Source organism: Parastagonospora nodorum (genome assembly GCF_000146915.1).
Source record: "Parastagonospora nodorum SN15 chromosome Unknown scaffold_34, whole genome shotgun sequence".
NCBI classification, from domain to species: domain Eukaryota; kingdom Fungi; phylum Ascomycota; class Dothideomycetes; order Pleosporales; family Phaeosphaeriaceae; genus Parastagonospora; species Parastagonospora nodorum.
In genome coordinates, this window is record NW_001884582.1 from 25,914 (window position 1) to 44,696 (window position 18,783).

The following is an 18,783-nucleotide window of genomic DNA, read 5'->3' on the forward strand; positions in this document are numbered from 1 at the left end:
GGGTTCGGCGGCGAAGGCAAGGCCATGTGAATAGCTCCAGGTACCCTAATCGCGTATTGTGTGTTGACCTACAGAACCCGCAAAAGGATGGGACGTGTACTCTCCAGTCAGCTCGTTGGTGTGTTTGGGGACCGTGCGCACTTCCTTTCTTGAGAGACCTCGCAGTTTACATTTTCTTGGCGCTCGTCATGCGTGGCCGGCAGCACTTCAGCTGCTTACGACCTCCTCATTTCCGAGTACGATCTCCTTGCATCCCGGTACGAAGAGCTCATTGCAGCTCACGATCTCCTTATCTCCGAATGCGAAATCCATAGGTACATCAAGCTGGCACCATCGCTTGAAGTCGCGCAGCGTGATGGGTATAGGGCCATTTGTCCGGATGCCGCTTTGCATGGCTGATAACATCGTCTCATTATGAACGAGACTTGCCCATCCCCGACACTGCGTCAATGTGAGTGACTCCAACTTATCGTGAAATATCGGACATGCTAGGGGATGGAAAGGGGTTGCAGGCTTGAAGCATCCATTATTCGAGGGCTTAGTCAGCGGGGAGAACGGGATCGGAAGAAGGTCATATATCCCCGCGAAAGACTTTTGGATGCCAAGTAGAAGCGACATTGCTTTGATGTTCGGGCAAAGAAGTGTCATAAGAGCCATGTAGGTGTCCAGAGGATGTGACCGTTCATCGTTTAGCTTGATTCCTTCCTAGATCGTTCAATCGTGGTTATAAGCCAAAATTGCTTTGATGAGTACCTTTTCTACCTTGGAGTGAAAATGGGGCGGAATGCCCAAGCTGTGGGTGTGTGCGATACGAAGAGGCCCGATCACTTCAAGGATATTCACGCAATTCATGAGCTCGAGGTGCTTTGAGAGAAGTACAATGGCTTGCTTGAGCTTGCTCTCGCGAACGACCACCACATCAGTCAAGTTCTGTAGCTTATTCTTTCGCATAGGTGCTAACAAGCTTGGTTTATCATCGCGCAGTGATTCGTGTAGCGACGCCACCCGTGAGCTGAACTTGGCGTTGCGGTTTTTCTTGAGAGGTTGATCGTTTTCTAGACGGCGTGAAGATGAAGCCCGGGTAGGAACCATTGCGACTGCCGTGTTTGCGCAGTTGCGCTCGTTCACTCAGCTAATTTTTGTGGATCGGTAGGGATGCACTGGATTTGTGCGACTGCGCAAGGCTGGAGGAGAGGAAACGAAGAGTAGAGGCAACCGATGGTCGCTTGAGAACCTTCCAGGTGACATGTGGGAGGTCACACAAGGCGATTGACCAGAGGCCTCGCTGATCGAGTAAAGACACTCACATCGTTTATTTCGGAACTTTCCAGTCCAACTAGGCTTCTTAAGTTGGAGTTCCGGATGAGGTGAATGCTTACATCACGTGACCGGGCCGCACGCCGCCTTACACCACCAGGTAGCGGCAAAACTCCTGTCCTGTACCTGTGATGTGGGCCCATAGTAATTATGAGTAAGTATAGCTTTGTAGTGGAGCCTGGATGTATGCACAAGCGTAAGATTCTCCACTCAAGTCTGTGAAGATCTTTGAATCTATACAGGCTACCTTTTCCCCACTTCTCGTTTGGGAAAGGCGAGGAAATATTGCATCGGCGTCTTGCAGCACGTGGTCTTCGTTTGTGTAACGTCGCCCACCACATGTGTCGCCTTAGTCAACCACCCCACGATCCTTCCGCCTCAACCCGACGCCCGTCATGATCCGACCAACCGACCTTTTCCGATCAATTTATGATCTGCCTACCGAGCTGCTATTCCAGATCGGCGCGCATTTCACACACAATGATCGCAACCAGGATGTTCTCCAACTTTCTCTTGTCTCCAAGCGATGGCGCAACATCGCCCAAGAGTGGCTCATCAAAGCCCCACGATTCAAGCTCACCCACGTCGATAAATACATCTCGCAGCTTATACGCCATGAGCGCCTGCAGCCTCAAGTCACGTCTTTGGAGATTTGTAGCTTAAGCGAGCACCGCATACCTCGCAACCAGTATGGCCTAGCAATCCGTCTCTACCATCCCACAAGGGCGCCAGTTGGGGCGGACCCGGACTTCATCGCAAGGTGCGAAAGTATCATCAATACGGCTTATTGCCAACAAACCCGCATAGGCAATAGCGACGCGTTACAGTGGAAGGTAGCAATGCGGCAAGATTGCCTTCCAGCACTTTTGGCGGTGCTTGTCAGCATGCTGTCGAACCTTCGAGAGCTCAAATTGGGCAACACATGGCTTATGGATTTCCCAATCCTCAGCAAAATGCTATCGCCAAATGTAATCGCCTCGTCCATGATTCCGTCCCCCTGGCTTCATCCATGGTTGGAGGGCATCAAAGACACGTTGCGGCCAAAGCTGGCGGTGCTCAATGTGCCGGCAGATATGTCATGCTTACACCTCTCGCGACAAGCCAACACTGTGTTCGACTTCCGGCGCTTCACTGCGCTGAGATAGCTAGGCATCACTAGCAGGGCGCTGTGGTGGCTGTCTGGACCCCATCAATTCGCGCCGCCGGACCCTCGAGAGCTATTTCCGCCATCTTTGCAGGTCCTGCGAGTCAGCGAAGCAGATCCACAAACCCACCGTTTCGTGGAGCACCTTTACAAAGCTAAGATAGGTGGTCACCTCCCCGCTCTGCGGCGCATCGAGGTCTGCTACATGCTCTCTAACAAGCTTGTGCTTGCAGCAAATCCAGCTTTTCCAAATCGAGACTGGGATCCGACATTGGACCTCCAGAAGTCTTGCAGAGACGCTGAGTTGGCGCTGTACGTATACGTTCCAGACTATGAGATGGCGACATGGGTTCTCGGTCGGTCGCCTTGGCTTTTGCGGGAGGAACATGATACATTTGCAAGGATAGCACATGATGCTTTTTGGAAAGCCATTGGTCATTTCGCGATCATGGATGAAAGCGCTCGCTCGATTCCATACGAAGCAGAGTGGGATTCGGATGGAGATCTCGTCATGTGAGTTTGCGTCAGTCGGTACCTGAATACACATGATGGATTCACGACAATCAAAATTTGGTGTGACCGCTGCATCTCCTTCATCGCACATGAACGTCTGGCTTGACAGCATCAATTGCTGCCACATGCCAAGAGCGACATAGTCGCTTCACAATGCTAGAATGATGAATCGTGGAAAGCTTCAACAGTGTGCAACTACACGGTATGGATATTGGGAGTCGCTGTAGGCATCAGCTCTCTTTATTCTGTCGGCAGGTGAACTATTTATCACCTCAAAGTCAATTACTCCACGAATCTGACTTGCTCCTTTTTCCACTCAACCGCAACCATTCATCCAAATATAGCGATCCAACTCGGCTACAAGTATGAAAAATCTCACATTGGCTACCAAACGGTACGCGCCAGTCATGCAGCACCCTGGAGATGTACATCAATCGGCAACAGCAACGCCCTTGCTACATCTCCCGAACGAGCTACTCCTTCAAGTCGCCTCCTACCTTGCTGCCACACCACATATCCAAGAAATTGCTCGTAAAGACTTCAAGTTTGAGCGCAGCTTCACTTCATCTTCATCGCAAACTCTGTTGAATCACCTAGGATATTGCCGCAAGCATCCGCCTCAGCCACCTGTCAGCCGGACTGTCAAGTATGTTAGTAGAGACCTCGAAGGATTCGCGAATAGCTTCACTTCATCTTCAGACCTGTCAAATTTAGCATTGACCTGCAAGTATCTCGCAACAATCGCTCAGGAAGTACTGTATAAAGACGTCATACTACCTCAGCGCCGCGTGAAGGATAGCACACGATGCCCGCGACTAGTATCATTCCTCCGCACTTTGATCGAACGCCCTGAACTTGCAAGCCGTACTCAAAGCTTAGCGGTGTGGATTCTCAAATCCACAGATATCGTCATTCTGGGGCAGGGCCTATGCACATGTTCCACTTGCTTGTTATCGCTCCGCAAAATTGTCGGTTGCGTGGAACCCCAAGCGTCATTTCAGGATGACTGGATTCAGCGGTATATCCATCAACCTACTGAAGCACAAGTGTGCAGCTTGATATTCGCTGCGCTGCCAAATCTCACCACTGTTAAGCTCCATCGTGTAACAATAGATCGCAATTCCCCAACGTCTGAGTGGTGGGATTCTTTTATGGACCTGAGAGTAGCTCAGGATGCAAAATATTTGACGGCAGGTCTGGCAGCTGCGAAAGTCGACACATTGTCGCTTTCTGCAGAATGCGGTAGAATATTTACCGCAGGTCTTCCGAACATCAAGACTCTGATGGTTGGATACGGTCCCGACTCACGACCTGTAGTAACTAACCAGTGCTTCCCGAACGTTACCACCCTCAAGATCCGGGGTGGGTCTTCATTTCTTCAAAATCCATCCTGTCAGGCGAATTTTGAACAAATTCTAGCATCCTTCCCCAGCGCCAAAACCTTGGTCCTGTTGGAAACCAAGCCATGCAGGGCAATTCCGAGCCACATCAAACACATTATCCTGCGAAATCGAGCGCGGGATGAGCGCAATCTCTCTTGGTGCTTTGACCATCTGAAGAATTTGCATTCAATGTCTGCTTTACGACGCATTGATGTGGACTGGGATGGCTTCATGATGGGGTTTAGAGCAACTGAGACAGAGCTCGATAACTTAGCGAATTCTACTGGGGTGCACGTTGTTGTTTGGCGAAAGGGTGAGGTGTTGAAGGACTGCCGTGGTACATCATGAGGATGATTAGGGAAATAAACATATCAATATGGGTACCCGAACATATTCATAACTATCCACCGTGTTTTTCTTCACCGCGTAGCCTGATGTAGCAGTCCCGCGTCCTTTAATTCTCACAAGCCTCTTCCAACATCAACAAAAAACTTAAGATTCCTCGCAATGTACAGCCACAATGCCTAGAGAGGTGGGAAATGCATTGAGAGGACCAGAGACTGACAATGGTGACTGAATCTAAATATGACCTGGGTCCGTGCTTTCATGTGTTCAGCAGGATATCGTGACAGTCTCGCCACTGTACATCGTTTACAATTCATTTTCTACTTCGATAGCTACTTTTTCATGCTACAATAAGCGAAAAAATGCTGGGAAGTTGTGCACGTGCCGAGTGGAGTGAAATGGCCGGCTGCCTAGAGTCGCTCCGTCTCACTGAGAGCTTGAAAACTTCCCAGCTATACGAGCATCTCCCACGGGCCTCTCACAACATCTCACCACACCAAAACATCATCGCGAACTACCAACCTCGATTTAAAACACCGGTTGCCGCCCAAACACTGAAAAGAATGGTCAACGCCACCTACTCTGTCTACATGCGTCATGGTCGCCGTGCCCAAATGGACCGGTGGGCATGTCAGCGCGCCGAAATACAAGCACATGCCACGCAAGCTGTGGAATCCGTGGCAAACGTGGTCAAGGAAACGACTATTCTGCAGAAGTCATCATTGCTGGAACTGCCAGACGAGCTCCTCTTGCAGATAGCGGGCTATCTTCGACCCACTCAACGCTTGAGCAGTGCGGACGGTTTCCCAGACATCCCGCCACGGGAACTCTCACCGGGCCTGTTTGAGCCGAAAGCAGAACGTATCGGTTTGGGTTTGCGGGGCTTTCTCAGTCTCACCCTCACATGCAAGCGGCTTGCGCCTGTCGCTGGAGAAGTGCTATATTGCGACGTTTCGCTACCTCAACTCCCCTCCGAAAGCAGCCCGCATTGTTCCCGGCTCATCTCCTTCCTGCGAACCATTATCAAGCATCCGGAGATGGCTTCCCGCGTATCCCATCTGGCCGTGTGGGTACAGAAAGGCAGAGTATTGCGGGCTCCCAACGGCGGCCTGTGTAAATGTGCCACCTGATTCCAGGGTCTGTGCGATATTGTTGACCAGCGTTTACCCATGCGCGGATATGTGAAGTCTAGGTTCGGCAAAGACTTCCAATGTCCGACTGAAGCCATGGTGGCTACCGTGATCCTCGCCGCCTTGCCCAGGCTGCAGTCTGTCGAGCTGTACTTCAAAGCGCCGAAACCAGTGAACACCCTCGTATCAAGGACGATGATTGAACAGCAGCTCGCTTCGAAATCATCACGTGACATGGCTAGACTCTATCTCGGCCTCGCGGCATCGCGTGTAGAGAAGCTGAAGCTCTCGTCAGATATCACGTTCACATGCCAACGACCACTCGCCGACATTAAGGCTTTGGCCTTAGAATGGACCGGACGCGGTACGTTCCCTCTTTCGGATGTCGAACACTATCCGAATGTGCATACTTTTAGGGTGGACGTTCCTGACCATCCGATGTACCAACGTCAACTTGGCGAAAGCTTGGACTACCTCTTAAAGCCGCTTCCTAAACTTCGCACGCTGGAACTCACATCTCCGGAAGGTGGATCTATTCCCCCATGCGTCAAAAAGCTCGTCATCCGGATTGGGGATGCGGGACAGTTCACGACTATCAACTGGGTCCGCGATCATCTCCAGGGATTGCAACCATTATCGAAGCTGCAGTGTATCGATATCATTTGGCCAGATGGTATGACCATGCATGGCATATGGGCATGCTACGAGGATCTTGCAGCGAAGAATGGTGTGCAGGTACTTGTTTGGTCGGGAGGTGAAATTTGCCGAAGCTTCGGGCACCACGTTAGTCGAGCCACCATTGTGTCGAAGTAGACGGCGGAGCATCTGCAAAGCATGAGTTAATACATGCGCAAGACTGCTACACTAGCTTATGAAAACCCAAGTCCGAGGGCGAAGAGTGGTGAGTAGTTTTAGCAGTTTCCATCCGGGATCTCAAATTGAATAAAGACATCAAAAGTTAGATCCATGCTTATGCAAAATCAACAACAGTGATAGTACGTGATTCACGGGATATTCTTAGCATGTGTGATGACGACGCATGTGATCCTTGACTAAGTAGAGACGAGGGACATCATACAAGCGAACACATTAGATCATAACGATCGTCGAATAAATGGTTCTACCAGATAACTCAGCAATACTACATATAGCAGAATTACAAGATTGAGCGAATGTAAAGGGCTGGCTTTGCCACAACACAAGTGTTGACGAGCTATTTGGTCGGCTATTGACAATTGAGTTGATGCTGAAGAACTAGCATTGTGCCGGATCCAAAGAAAGCCCGGCAGGATGTTCAACTACACCTACGCAGTAGCTGTGGTGGGACAGGCCGTCACCGTCGTGGATGCGCTCGAGGTCACAGTCGTGGTCGAGACGATGACTGCAGTGACCGTGGGCGTGCTGGTAACGGTGGTAGTAGTCGTGCCGGACCTAGCAGGCGTGATGGTGCTAAAAAGGTAATCAGCATGACTTCATATGGCCTTGATTGGCTACCTACGTCGTTGCTGCAGTCTGTGTGACAGTGGAAGTGGTTGTGGTGGTCTGAGCTTGTCCCTGGTAGTAAGTAAAGTCAGGTCCATATGGAATACCGCGCTTCTGGATTGGGCTTGCGCTCTTGTGTTCCTTTCTCACGACGCGCTTGCGATGAAGCTTCAGCTTATGGGTTGCGGTGGTACATCCAGAGACTTGGCGACCGCCCCAGATGTTCGAGTTGGGGACGATGTCCCCGGCCTTGCTCTTCATGTAGCAAGGTCCAGGGGATCCGTTCACAAAGGACACATCAACACAACCAAGGGTATTGCTACAGCTCTCCAGACATTCGTTGAGAGTGTTTGCATAGGACATGGCGACTACACATTTGATTAGCAAAATCGTGATTCGGGGCATCGTGAGACTCACTGTCATTTCCAACACGGTCCGCGGCACACTCCACAGCATAGACCGCTCCACAGTTGCTGGTGTAAGTGGAACCGTCTGCGGAGGGGCATATGAGAGCAGCAGCAGTACTTGGAGTAGCTGACGCGGTCGCCGATTGAGTCATGGATGAGGTGTCCGATGGAGTTGCCGACTGAGGCACCGATTGCGTTGCTGATGACGGCGCAAAAGGTGTTGCTGATGGAGTGCACATGCAGTTGTAGTTGGTACCGGAGACTGTCGTGGTGACGGTAACGGTTTGAGATCCAGCCGCACTTGTTGCACTCGAGGCTGCCGCCGTGCTTGGTGAGACAGTTGATGCCGCTGCCGAAGTTGACAAAATTGTTGAAGAAGCTTGCGAAGCAGACGGGGAAGAAGAAGCGGTCGAAGCATCTGCAGACGAAGACGAAGCAGACGATGAAGCGACAATGGAAGACGAAGTGGAAGTTGATGCAGCAGACGATGAGACAGGTGCGCTCGACGTGGCAGACGACAATGAGGATGAAGCGACAGAGGTGGCTGCAATGAGCTTTCGCCCGCCGATGATGTTCCCATTCTGATTGGCAGCGCCTTGGGCGTTCTTCAGGTAACATGGACCACCGGGATTGTACGAGACCTGCACACAACCATCGCGCTGTGCGCATGCGAGCAGACATTCCTCGTAGGATCCAGGGTAGACTGGCGAGTTGGCCATGTCACCGCCGGCGCGATCCACGTAACACTCGACTTGGAACGAAGATCCACCCTCGTCAACGACCTGACCATTACTTGCCGGGCATGAAACGGTGGTGCTAGCTGGTGCGCTTGAAGTAGTGGAAGATGTTAGTGTGCTTGATGAAGCTGGGGTCGATGAAGGGCTCAGCGAGGATGAGCTGGAAGTCGCACTCGAGGAAGACGCACTGAACGATGCAGTTGAGGGTGCGCTTGAAGTTTTGCTCGTGGATGCGCTTGACGATGTACTTGACGATGCGCTTGAGGATGCGCTTGAGGGTACGCCTGAAGGTGCGCTCGACGATGCGCCTGAAGGTGCGCTCGACGATGCGCTTGAAGGTGCGCTCGACGACGCGCTTGATGGTGTGCTTGACAATGCGCTAGTGGAGGCGCTCACGGAGGCGCTTGTGAAAGTAGGTGTCGATAATGCACTCGAAGTTGCGCTCGAAGAGGCAGCCGCAGACGATGCGCTGGTGGCCGGAGTAGCTGACTGGCTCGAGCTCGCAGACGACGACGACGAGGCAGACTGGAGGCTAGCTCCCCAAACATTGCCGTTCTGGTTAGGCTGACCAAGGGCACTCTTGAGATAACATGGACCGTTGGGAATGTATGATACTGCACGACATCCGGTTGTTGCAGCGCAGGCATCGATGCAGCTAGCATAGTCGGCGGGTGCGGGCGAAGCAGTTCCCATGTCAGAGTCGAATCGATCGCTATAGCATTCGATCACAAAGTTTCCTTGCGATGTGCTGTAAGTTGCACCATTGGAATCAGGGCAAGTCGGCGCGACGACTATGGAGGGTGACGGGATTGCTGAAGAGACAGCCGAGCTGGACGACGAAGTGACTGAAGTCGACGCTGCCACCGAGCTGGGGCTTGACGAAGGAGACACGGAAGAGCTCGAGGATGAGCTAGCCGGAGTGCTGGAAGATGTGCTCGTTGCAGATGTTGAAGAGGCTGACGAAGAGACAGCGCCTGAGCTAACCTGGGTACTCGATGACGAGCTTGTTGTGGGAGCAGAGATTGGAGTACTTGATGAGGAGCTCGAGGTCAAAGAGACGATGGCTGATGAAGAACGCGAGGTGGATACCACCACGGATGACGAGCTGGACGACGGCAGGACAGCAGAAGATGAGGATGATGTTGGGACACCGGATGAGGACGAGCTAGACGGCGCCGCAGTGGAAGAAGAGCCCGGGGCTGTGGCAGTGCTGGCAGACGAGCTCGATGTAGGCGCAGCTGCTGAAGATGACCTTGTTGACGAGGAGCTCGATGATGTGACAACAGGTGATGATGAGCTGGACGATGAGGTAACAATCAATGAAGAGCTGGAAATCGAGGGGAGGACTGAGGACAAGCTCGTCGACGAAGAAGCCCTGGTCGAGCTTGAAGCTGATGCAACACTAGATGAGGATGCGAATGCTGAAGCAACACTCGACGAACTGCTCGATGTTGGAACTGACGATGAGCTTCGGCCGGAAGAAGAGCTCGATGATGGGGTAGCAGCCGTGGATGAGCTCGACGCAAGAGTAGTGACAGAAGAGCTCGATGTGGGAGCGGCGCTGGACGAGCTTGATGTGGGGATTGCGCTGGAAGAGCTGGAAGCTGGAGCAGCAACGGACGAGCTCGATGATGAGATACGGCTCGAAGTTGTTGCTACAGTAGAAGAGCTTGAGGCAGGGACCACAGAAGAAGAGCTAGAGGTCGGAGCCGCAGCGGAAGCACTTGAAGATGAAGATGGGATGCGGTTTGATGTCGAAACAGCAGCAGAAGAGCTCGAAGCTGGTACAGAGGAAGAGCTTGAAGCTGGAGCCGCAGACGAGGAGCTTGAAGCCGGAGTCGCAGACGAGGAGATACGGCTTGAAGTCGAAGCTACCGCAGAGGAGCTAGAAGCCAGGGACGTAGCCGAGGAGCTCAAAGTTGGAGCAGCAGATGAGCTAGAGGATGAGCTGCGGCTTGATGTCGAGGCAGCAGCAGTGGAGCTGGATGAAGAGACCAATGCAGACGAACTGGCGGCTGTCAATTTGCTTGAGCTAGAGCTTGATGGGCAAGAGCTGACTCGGACCGTGCTGGTCGCAGTTGTGGACGTAGTTACAACTTTGGTAGTCGATTGCGTGACGGTACTTCCAGACGAGGTCACCGTGGCGGTGGAAGCAGGAAGAGCGCTCGCTGTCGCCCGAGGTGTGATGGTCACAGTAGACGTTGCAGTGGCGGTGACAGTGCTTGCAGGGGCGGGAGAGGGCCCGAATGTAGCGACAAAGGGGAGAGGGCTACTGGCACCAGCGGCAGCACCTCGATAGTTGATCGTCAGAGGTCCATTGGGAATATCGGTGACTGATGCAGTACACAGAAGCGCAGTGTAGCTGGGGTTCACATAGTTCCAAATGCAATTCCTAGAAAACTGCGCCTGTGAATTGGTAATGTAGGGTGTGAAGGTTGGCGTGGCACCATAGCAGGTCTGGGTGCCTGTCATGAATGTCATCTGTACTCCCAAATAATCATCGGAATGGCTAGTGTGTCGATAGCTGAAGGTTGGGGTCGCTCCGTTGAACGGTCCGACGAGACCGGGGGCCACGAAGGAACAACCGGTGGTAACGGCTGCCATATTTACTGTATCTTGCCTATATGCTGGTTTCGACTGGGGAATGGCAATTGCAGAGACGTTTGGACGACATAAAGTTCTTAAATGAAATACCCTCTCGGACCACCGACCGGCCCCTCTACTAGGGAAACGCCAGTGATGCAGCGAATATCAGTTTGCAATATTAAGATCTGGTTCCGGCTCGGAAACCAAGATGGATGGATATGTCGGTAGACAAAAGACGTAATATCGGCCCTGCGAGATGCAATGTTCATCGCCCTAGGCTCCCGACAGTCATGGACAGAAGACTTTGCGCTTGTTGAATTAATCTAGGACTCGCATGCGAAAGCTAAGTCACCTCATCGTACGACTGGAAGAACAGACACATTCCGGCCTGTCCGCAGTACGCGGCGATTCTCCATTTCGGCGTCGTCATCGCTTTGGTTGTGCGAAAGCTGTGTCCCGCATCGTAGAACTCAATGAAAATAGTCGTTGAGTGGCTTCTGACAGAATCGAGTGGCAAAGTGGATGCATTGGTGCAGCATGCGGGTGTTGGTGATGAAGTGAGGTCTGGTTCACTAGCTTGCTTCCGCGTGGGAAAAGGGCCAAGCTTCTAGCGCGGCTCCATTGCGACAGTCAATGCGCAATCCACAAACAATGGTTCGGCAATTCGTAGCTTTCGGCTCCTCTTTCGATCTTTGCTAGAACATACAGCGGAACGTCCCGTTGCTCATCTACTCAGTGTGTGGGTGTATCGAATATAGCTTTTGCTCAATTTGCAGCAGCAAAGGCTTCTCTAGTCTCGCTCGCTGAGTCTCCCACGTAACGCGTACACTTGCTTCGATTATTCCAAACTGCAGAATGAGGAGGTCTCTGAACTGGTCCGATACTTACCCTTGCCAGCGTACGTCCGACATGCATCGGGGAAGTTCTAGTCTACATTGAATGCGCCTTTCTAGCTCGTTTCTCTGCAGTCGAAAGAAGCCTCGCATTGTACAAGCACTAATGCAACCTATTTATGTCGATAGAACTGGTCAAACTCGTGCTGCGTAGGGTATCACTCTAACCCAAACTTTCTCATCGTTCATGTCGCTTGCGGGTTCGTTGAAAGCGCTATCCATACGCTTGCTCCGCGGCTGCATGCGCACGGGAAGATTGCAATCAGATCTCCGGCAATGCGTCACTCAATAAAAACAGCTTTGCCCAAGGCTTGGGCTGCGAGACCCTCTTCGAGGTACTCGTTCGGGAATATTTCTGCACGGCTGCCTCAACAACTACACTGAAGCGCCGATCGCATCAGTGCTTCAAGCTCCGTGCAATACGCAGGTGTGGATAGCGCGACTGCAGAAATTATTGATCCCTTCGTGAGCAGCACTGGAAAAGGCCTTTCAAACTGCGTCAAAGCACGGCATCGACGGAGAAGGATTGGAGAGCCGCTGCACGGTGCTTCAGGCACGTCTAGTTAACTGTCACATAAGGTGTGAGGATTTGTTACATGTAAGTCTGCTTACAAATGACCGATCTCAAACGTTAATCATGGCAGCGCCGTTCATAGCAATTTGGGCTCCTTTAGAGTATTTCAAAACGGGCGAACATGTGGTAGAAGCTGACATACCCAGCTTCAAGGCTGTTCAAGGCTTCAATAGGTCGCGAAACTTGGTAAGCGATTCTTGTATGCTCTCAGTAGAAGCTTTAATTGTGCTTTCCTGAAACGATCAAGGTCTATATTGCCTTTCACGTCCCACCCTTGGCTTGGTCTTCTCGCCCAGTCTTGTCGTGGTGCTTTTTGCATGTCGGCATCCTTGGTGCCATTGGTTTCGTCTGGCATCGATGAGCGGCCCGGACATTTCCTTCTAAAACAAAATCTTGACAGACTCGATTGGCATTACAACCACTTCAGCAACATAGTCGTGACAACTACGACATCGAGTTCGGGGCTCACTGTCTAGTCTGGCAGAGGTAAATTGGATCAGCATTTGGAGAGTTTACAGCATAAATCTAGGTCTGGAGGCCATGATGATAAGTTTAGGACCCGGTGGCATTCAAGGGCTCGGAAGACGACATTACGGTGTTGTGAGGTACTTCCAGATCCACGGTCCGCCGGACGCTGACAAGCCCCTGCTTTAGCATCTTCTCTCATTGTCGCCACGTGCTTGTAACATGGTATTGCGCATACGAGCAAGAAACAAACGGGTCGCTCCACGGCCATAGCAGGTTCATGGCGTTGTGTAACTGTCTCTCATGTTGGACTTACCGCACATCTTGCCCCCGCAACGCTAACGAGAGTCAAGCTTCGCATGAATGACACTGAATTCTTTCTTTGAGTAATCCTTTATCCCATCAATCTTTTCATATTATATACGGTCTTTATGAGCGTTCAATCAAGCCTTTGTCGGGTTTGATAATAAAGAACGACCCCGTGTGGCACAGGCGCTCATCCTCATCGATCGCGCACATGCCACTGGCCAGCTCCAACCGTCCCGCTTGCCAAGCCTCGTGCAACAGCATGATCTGTTTGTTATGTCATGTCATCTTTCATCTCCGTCACCTGCCTTTACCTAAGCAAAGCACAAGCCTATCAAAGGGTAGCTCAAGCCTTAGCGCGCTTTTTCCTCTATATAGTCTGCGACACCACCAATTCAACTCCAAAGCTCAACCACCCCGACAATCAATTACTTCAACTACAACAGTGATTCTTCACAGCTAGACGACTGTAAGTAGGCTTGCACATTCCCGCCGGCGAATGTCACTGATCAAGCGCGCAGCCCCGAACATGGTTCACTTCAGCAAGCACCTCATGGTGTTCATCATGGCCCTCTGCCTTGCCCTGCAAGCCGCCGTCGTGCTCTCCGCCACCATCAACATAGACCCTGGTCAGTACAAGGCCAAGTGAGTGCAAATTCCACGCATGTACAAGTCCACTAACAGCACCTGCAGCACACCCGCGAGCATCTTCCGTAGAGCCGCGACCAAGTGCTACCATGGACCCAAGGCTTATGGTTGCGACCAGGGATCCTGCTGGAAAAAGTGCGACGACAACACTGGTAACGGCCATTGGTGCTGGCTTGAACTCTCTGCCAAGTACTGGGTCAACTGCCAAAAGGACACCGATTGCGAGCCTCGATGGACAGGCAACAAGTGTTCTACCGGCGATTGCGGCGCCTGCGGATGCAGCTGCTAGCTCGCCACATTCCCTCTTCGCTCGTGGCTGCCGTAACAGACCCTTGAACTACGGCTGCGAGAAGGGCTATTGCTGGCAGAATTGCACGACTGATGACGTGAAAAACCCGGGATTTTGGTGCTGGGCGGCGAATGGTCTCAATGGCAAGATGTGGTCTACTTGCAAGACTGATGAGGATTGTGAGCTTCCAAAGGCAGGACAGTGTATTAGGGACCCGCTTGGTGAATGCGGTTACATGTGCAAATGTAGCTGCTAACTGGTCGGTCATAAATGCAAATGGATTCTATCGACAGATCTCAACCCTGGAGGGCATGAATAAAATTTCCCATTGAATCAAAGTTTCGCGGCTGATGATGTGATGAAAGTGTGGATGGCGCAGTGTGAATGACCCGGTGAGTGCTGAGTCAATTTATCCTGCCAGATTCTGGACTCTGTGAGGATCAAGTGGTCACCACTCTGTAAAACTGCACTCTATCCACGCGATGATCCAAACACTGTTACACTACCTGCTGGGCCTCCAAATAGCGCACTGTTCAGCCTTCCCTCATCATACCGTCTTCCACCGTAACCGTGAAAGTAGGTCAACGGATCATCTGCTCAAGGAAATCTGCCCGATCTTGACTAGCCAGTGTCGAGGTATCTCCACCTATAATCTGTAAACGTAGAAAGTAAGTAGTAGTCACATCTTGACCAGGGTCTTCTAATAGCTTGAGAAATCCCTGATGAGTGTCCCCATAGCTTTCGAACAGCCATTTCATGAAGCCGTTGTACGTCGCGCTAATCAGGAGTTGTATACCAAATCCCCAGCCCTGCCAGTGCTCCCGCAAACCAAAACCGCTCGCGGGTACGCAAGTTAGGAAACGCCTCAGCCACACCGTCAAGTCTTCAAAGTCGCGCAAGGCAATGAAGATGCGTAGCGTCTTTAGACCGTTAGGCAGCCCAGTCCCATCGACCCGGAGGTCAATTACTTGTGTGTACGGGCAGAAACTAGCCGGATGGTCAAAATTGAGCAGTGGGGCCGTCACTGAGAGTTCCACGAGGTTTCTGAAGCCATAAAACCACAGTTTTGCCGCATGTGAAGGATTCAGACAAGTTGGAGTTGGATATCGTTGTTTTACAACAAACCTGCGAATTTGCGTCTGCATGCGCACGAGTGGCGGCCAGGGCCAGAGTTCGACATCGGAAAAGTATTGATCGCCCTCAAACATCATAGCTACCTCGTTGGCGTCAATGAAGCTGTCTGCAACCACAAGCTCCGTCAAGTTGGGTAAAAATCCAAAGATTGTCGATGCCGCAGGATCTCTGGAACGTTTGATGCTGGAGACGTCACATCCAAAGCCTTGCACGATGCTGTTCAGTCGAGAATCAAGTCGAATCTCAGTCAAGGTTTCGGAATACGATGGGTGCGAACCATACTGAAGCCATCCAGATTGAAAGTCCTCCTGCGCGAAGCATCCTGAGCCATTTCGTACGCAATAGGCTCCTTCGAACGATATGGAATCCAGTTTGAGCATTTTCAAGGGGTTCCGGACAAGCCGGTCAAAATGCTCCAGTACGTTATGTGGATATACCACAGCCGACCAGGACAGGGTTTCCTGGGCGACACCCCGTAGTCTGCGACAAGTGAGAGATAGGCTCGAGAGGTCTTTGTTACGCGATTCGCTGTTCATGTTTGGCGAAATCTGGAGAAGCAGCTCGTCGGGCAGTCTGGACAGTTGTGGGACGATCGGCGTCAATGGAACTCCAGGATCTGCCAGGTTTCGCCACGGCCAGAAGGCGGCTCGAGTGGAGGCTTGATCGAATGATTCGTGAACATAGAATGATTTCGGAGCCAGGATGAATTTGACGTAAGCATCCAAGTCCCTGTCGCCAAAGGGCAGAAGTAGATCGCGCAACTGCCACGGCATCGCCCCGTTAGTGGCAACGCCGAAGCCGGTCGCCGTTCGATAGGTCGTGGTCGTTATTACGACGTCCTGGGGACCACAATTCATTTCTCGGATAGCGTTCGAGTTGTGTTGAGGTTGCGTGGTAAGCGGTGTGGAGAAAGTGTCGCGTGAACGTTATAATGCTAGTAGAGTTAGGTAGTGACTTTGCCTGCAACTCACGGATACCATTCAAATCACTGATCTAGTAATAAATGACTTCTATTGGCGATTTTAAAACCGTGTATAGATACAACATATCTGCTCGACACCCTGGACTCCGGACACGCGCATCAAACTTTACCTTCCATTGTTATTCCGAACCGACGTCCCGAACACAGTTGTGGAAAAACTCGGATAGAAAACATGTAGGTGTGGGCCAGAGATCGAATTGAGCCATTCGCATTTTATACACGTTCAATGCTTTGTGCTCTCATAGTACATACAAAGTTTTTGCCTCTACCTCATAAACTTTCACAGTCAGAGACAGCACCAATTTGAATGAGCATCCTTGTAAGTGCACGACACGCGCCACTCAATATTTCCTCACATAGGTATCCAATCTTCAATTATGCACAGCATGTTTGACATCATCGAAGCTTAGTCTTCAAAACATGCAGTCTATTAATGGCAGTTCCTGACAGTGCTCTTCCACTAATGTTGCCAATATTGAGTAATTCTTTGTGTACACGGTGTAGCCTTTGCTGCTTCAGACAATTGTCACACAATTGACTCTCAATCATCTGTGGACGGAGATCTACGCTAGCGCCAGTTGCCTTCTCCCGATGATCACTTTCACTTTCAATTCGAAGCTAGACGCGCTAGACTCTTGGCATGCCGCGGCTACTTGGACCATAAAGCTCGCGCGATTGCGACAACTCCCACAAAAGAACAACGTCAACTTAGCTGAATCCTACTCCCCTGCAATCAATTTGTTCAACTAACGCAACTTCATCCACCAACCGTCATTGCGAAATGACCACGCCACTACCATTAACATATCGTATGTCTAATGGTTTCGGCCCGGCTACCAATGACGCTGTAATGGCTGTACTTGGAAGGCTGCGGCACTACTGCAGCAACGAACAACAGTATTTAAATGCAGCGCTGCCTCCCATCATCTCCAACGACGGCTCGAGTTTGCTCAAGCTTCCGGATGAACTGTTGCTGCGTGTCGCGCGGTACATCGTACATCCTCGACGCAACGAAGATTTCCAAAATATCGGACTCACTTGCCGACAGCTGCGTGGCATTGGGTGCGAGGCGCTTGTTCGCGGGGGATACATTCCTCTAACAGGAGTGCGTGGATACCTACTTTTCCTTCTGAATAATCCAGAATATGTCCAGAAAGTAGGAGGTCACCTTGATCTATACGCACGATTCTCGTTCAAGTTCAAATGTGTAGTCGGAAGGCATGCTGATGACCAAAACACTTCCATGTTTCACGATTGGATGCAGGATCACAAGAAATACTGCGCATCTGGACACGAGATACTTTCTCAAATATTCCAGAAAGACGACTCTGGCTGCTGGGCTATACGTCCTGGCAAAATTGGACCACTGGCACACTCGGCGTCCCTCAATGTACTGTTACGCCTAGTGCCAAGTTTGAGCAGTCTTTCGGTCTCAACCAATTTCATCCCTACCGCAAGCATCCTCCAGGATATTCTCGTTCGACCATCTCATCAAAATAATGCACCGATCTTCCCTTCTCATGAGACGCGCTTGAGTCGGGTCCATGCGCTTGACTGCGAGTCTTGCGATGTAACAAACATCATCAGCCAGCTGGAAGACCTAGACATTACCGAACCGAAAGAGAACACGGTGGATTATCCTTTAAGCTTCACAAACTTCCCAAGTCTCAAGCGTGTGCATGCACCGGCTCGACTCGTGTTAAGTAGGTTCGAACATAGTGGTCCCTTTGGTCACAGCATGGAGTTCACGTGCAAGCCCGTGGAAACATTTCCCCCGAGCATAGAAAATGTGAGCTTATCAATCTCTGGAGGACAAGATGAGATCGAGGCGCTTTTGCCCTGGCTGCGAGAGATCCGCGATCAACCGCACGCCTTACCACGTCTTAGAAGTGTCAGGCTTCTAATCAATACCACTTTGTGGGACTTTCGATGCCACCTTGGCATTGCACTTCGCCGTGCACGAGCTCTCGCGGAAAACTTGGAACCTTCTGTGTCACCCGTCATTGAGTTGTACTTTCGCACGATCTCCAATCAGGTCCCATCGAGAGCCAACTTTAAAAAGTTTCAAGCATTTGCATTAAAGGACATTGCGTTTGATTCAGACAGTGCCTGGTGTCAGTAAGAGACATCATGACACCTGGTGTGGCTCCAAATGGATCGGAAGTCGTATTTCACGTCGTGGCGCAATAGCTCTGAGTCTAAATGGGCCATGTTCGATGTATTTATTTAATATCAAAGTAAGTAAATGAGTGCAAAATTCTCCAGTCCATTGTAGGTCTCGTCCCTATAGTTCCAATACATCTCAACACTTTCCATCGACATTTACTACTCCTGGTGTATTACCTCATCCTTCTGTGCCTTTCAGGTCTGATTCTCAAGGAGCCGCAACACAGTGATGACTCCCAATACAATGCGTGCAGCAGATCCTTGTATCATTCGGCGCATTCCT

The 18,783-nt window shown here is 51.2% G+C and overlaps 11 protein-coding genes across 11 annotated transcripts; 8 read left to right on the forward strand and 3 right to left on the reverse strand.

Annotated features, from left to right (window-relative positions):
- Positions 1 to 207: 207 nt before the first annotated feature.
- On the reverse strand, positions 208 to 1,092 carry SNOG_14818 (hypothetical protein; the record flags this gene model as incomplete). The annotated part of the gene is made up of 2 exons (XM_001804943.1): positions 208 to 705; positions 763 to 1,092. The coding sequence occupies 2 exons, from the start codon at positions 1,090 to 1,092 to the stop codon at positions 208 to 210; spliced, it is 828 nt and encodes a 275-aa protein (XP_001804995.1).
- Positions 1,093 to 1,712: 620 nt separating this feature from the next.
- Positions 1,713 to 2,978, forward strand: SNOG_14819 (hypothetical protein; the record flags this gene model as incomplete). The annotated part of the gene is made up of 3 exons (XM_001804944.1): positions 1,713 to 2,077; positions 2,132 to 2,369; positions 2,556 to 2,978. The coding sequence occupies 3 exons, from the start codon at positions 1,713 to 1,715 to the stop codon at positions 2,976 to 2,978; spliced, it is 1,026 nt and encodes a 341-aa protein (XP_001804996.1).
- Positions 2,979 to 3,381: 403 nt separating this feature from the next.
- Positions 3,382 to 3,766, forward strand: SNOG_14820 (hypothetical protein; the record flags this gene model as incomplete). Its single annotated transcript, XM_001804945.1, has 2 exons — positions 3,382 to 3,620; positions 3,724 to 3,766. 2 exons carry the CDS (start codon positions 3,382 to 3,384, stop codon positions 3,764 to 3,766), a joined length of 282 nt encoding a protein of 93 aa, XP_001804997.1.
- Positions 3,767 to 5,063: 1,297 nt separating this feature from the next.
- SNOG_14821 (hypothetical protein) lies at positions 5,064 to 5,831 on the forward strand (the record flags this gene model as incomplete). Its single annotated transcript, XM_001804946.1, has 1 exon — positions 5,064 to 5,831. The coding sequence occupies one exon, from the start codon at positions 5,064 to 5,066 to the stop codon at positions 5,829 to 5,831; it is 768 nt and encodes a 255-aa protein (XP_001804998.1).
- Positions 5,832 to 5,927: 96 nt separating this feature from the next.
- SNOG_14822 (hypothetical protein) lies at positions 5,928 to 6,740 on the forward strand (the record flags this gene model as incomplete). Its single annotated transcript, XM_001804947.1, has 2 exons — positions 5,928 to 6,558; positions 6,700 to 6,740. The coding sequence occupies 2 exons, from the start codon at positions 5,928 to 5,930 to the stop codon at positions 6,738 to 6,740; spliced, it is 672 nt and encodes a 223-aa protein (XP_001804999.1).
- Positions 6,741 to 7,325: 585 nt separating this feature from the next.
- Positions 7,326 to 9,150, reverse strand: SNOG_14823 (hypothetical protein; the record flags this gene model as incomplete). The annotated part of the gene is made up of 7 exons (XM_001804948.1): positions 7,326 to 7,681; positions 7,731 to 7,805; positions 7,828 to 8,138; positions 8,162 to 8,502; positions 8,591 to 8,836; positions 8,858 to 8,982; positions 9,027 to 9,150. 7 exons carry the CDS (start codon positions 9,148 to 9,150, stop codon positions 7,326 to 7,328), a joined length of 1,578 nt encoding a protein of 525 aa, XP_001805000.1.
- Positions 9,151 to 9,250: 100 nt separating this feature from the next.
- Positions 9,251 to 10,756, forward strand: SNOG_14824 (hypothetical protein; the record flags this gene model as incomplete). Its single annotated transcript, XM_001804949.1, has 1 exon — positions 9,251 to 10,756. One exon carries the CDS (start codon positions 9,251 to 9,253, stop codon positions 10,754 to 10,756), a length of 1,506 nt encoding a protein of 501 aa, XP_001805001.1.
- Positions 10,757 to 12,573: 1,817 nt separating this feature from the next.
- Positions 12,574 to 13,114, forward strand: SNOG_14825 (hypothetical protein; the record flags this gene model as incomplete). The annotated part of the gene is made up of 2 exons (XM_001804950.1): positions 12,574 to 12,696; positions 13,067 to 13,114. The coding sequence occupies 2 exons, from the start codon at positions 12,574 to 12,576 to the stop codon at positions 13,112 to 13,114; spliced, it is 171 nt and encodes a 56-aa protein (XP_001805002.1).
- A 696-nt stretch (positions 13,115 to 13,810) lies between these two features.
- SNOG_14826 (hypothetical protein) lies at positions 13,811 to 14,218 on the forward strand (the record flags this gene model as incomplete). Its single annotated transcript, XM_001804951.1, has 2 exons — positions 13,811 to 13,926; positions 13,999 to 14,218. The coding sequence occupies 2 exons, from the start codon at positions 13,811 to 13,813 to the stop codon at positions 14,216 to 14,218; spliced, it is 336 nt and encodes a 111-aa protein (XP_001805003.1).
- Positions 14,219 to 14,799: 581 nt separating this feature from the next.
- Positions 14,800 to 16,209, reverse strand: SNOG_14827 (hypothetical protein; the record flags this gene model as incomplete). Its single annotated transcript, XM_001804952.1, has 1 exon — positions 14,800 to 16,209. The coding sequence occupies one exon, from the start codon at positions 16,207 to 16,209 to the stop codon at positions 14,800 to 14,802; it is 1,410 nt and encodes a 469-aa protein (XP_001805004.1).
- Positions 16,210 to 17,115: 906 nt separating this feature from the next.
- On the forward strand, positions 17,116 to 18,456 carry SNOG_14828 (hypothetical protein; the record flags this gene model as incomplete). The annotated part of the gene is made up of 1 exon (XM_001804953.1): positions 17,116 to 18,456. One exon carries the CDS (start codon positions 17,116 to 17,118, stop codon positions 18,454 to 18,456), a length of 1,341 nt encoding a protein of 446 aa, XP_001805005.1.
- Between the last annotated feature and the right edge of the window lie 327 nt (positions 18,457 to 18,783).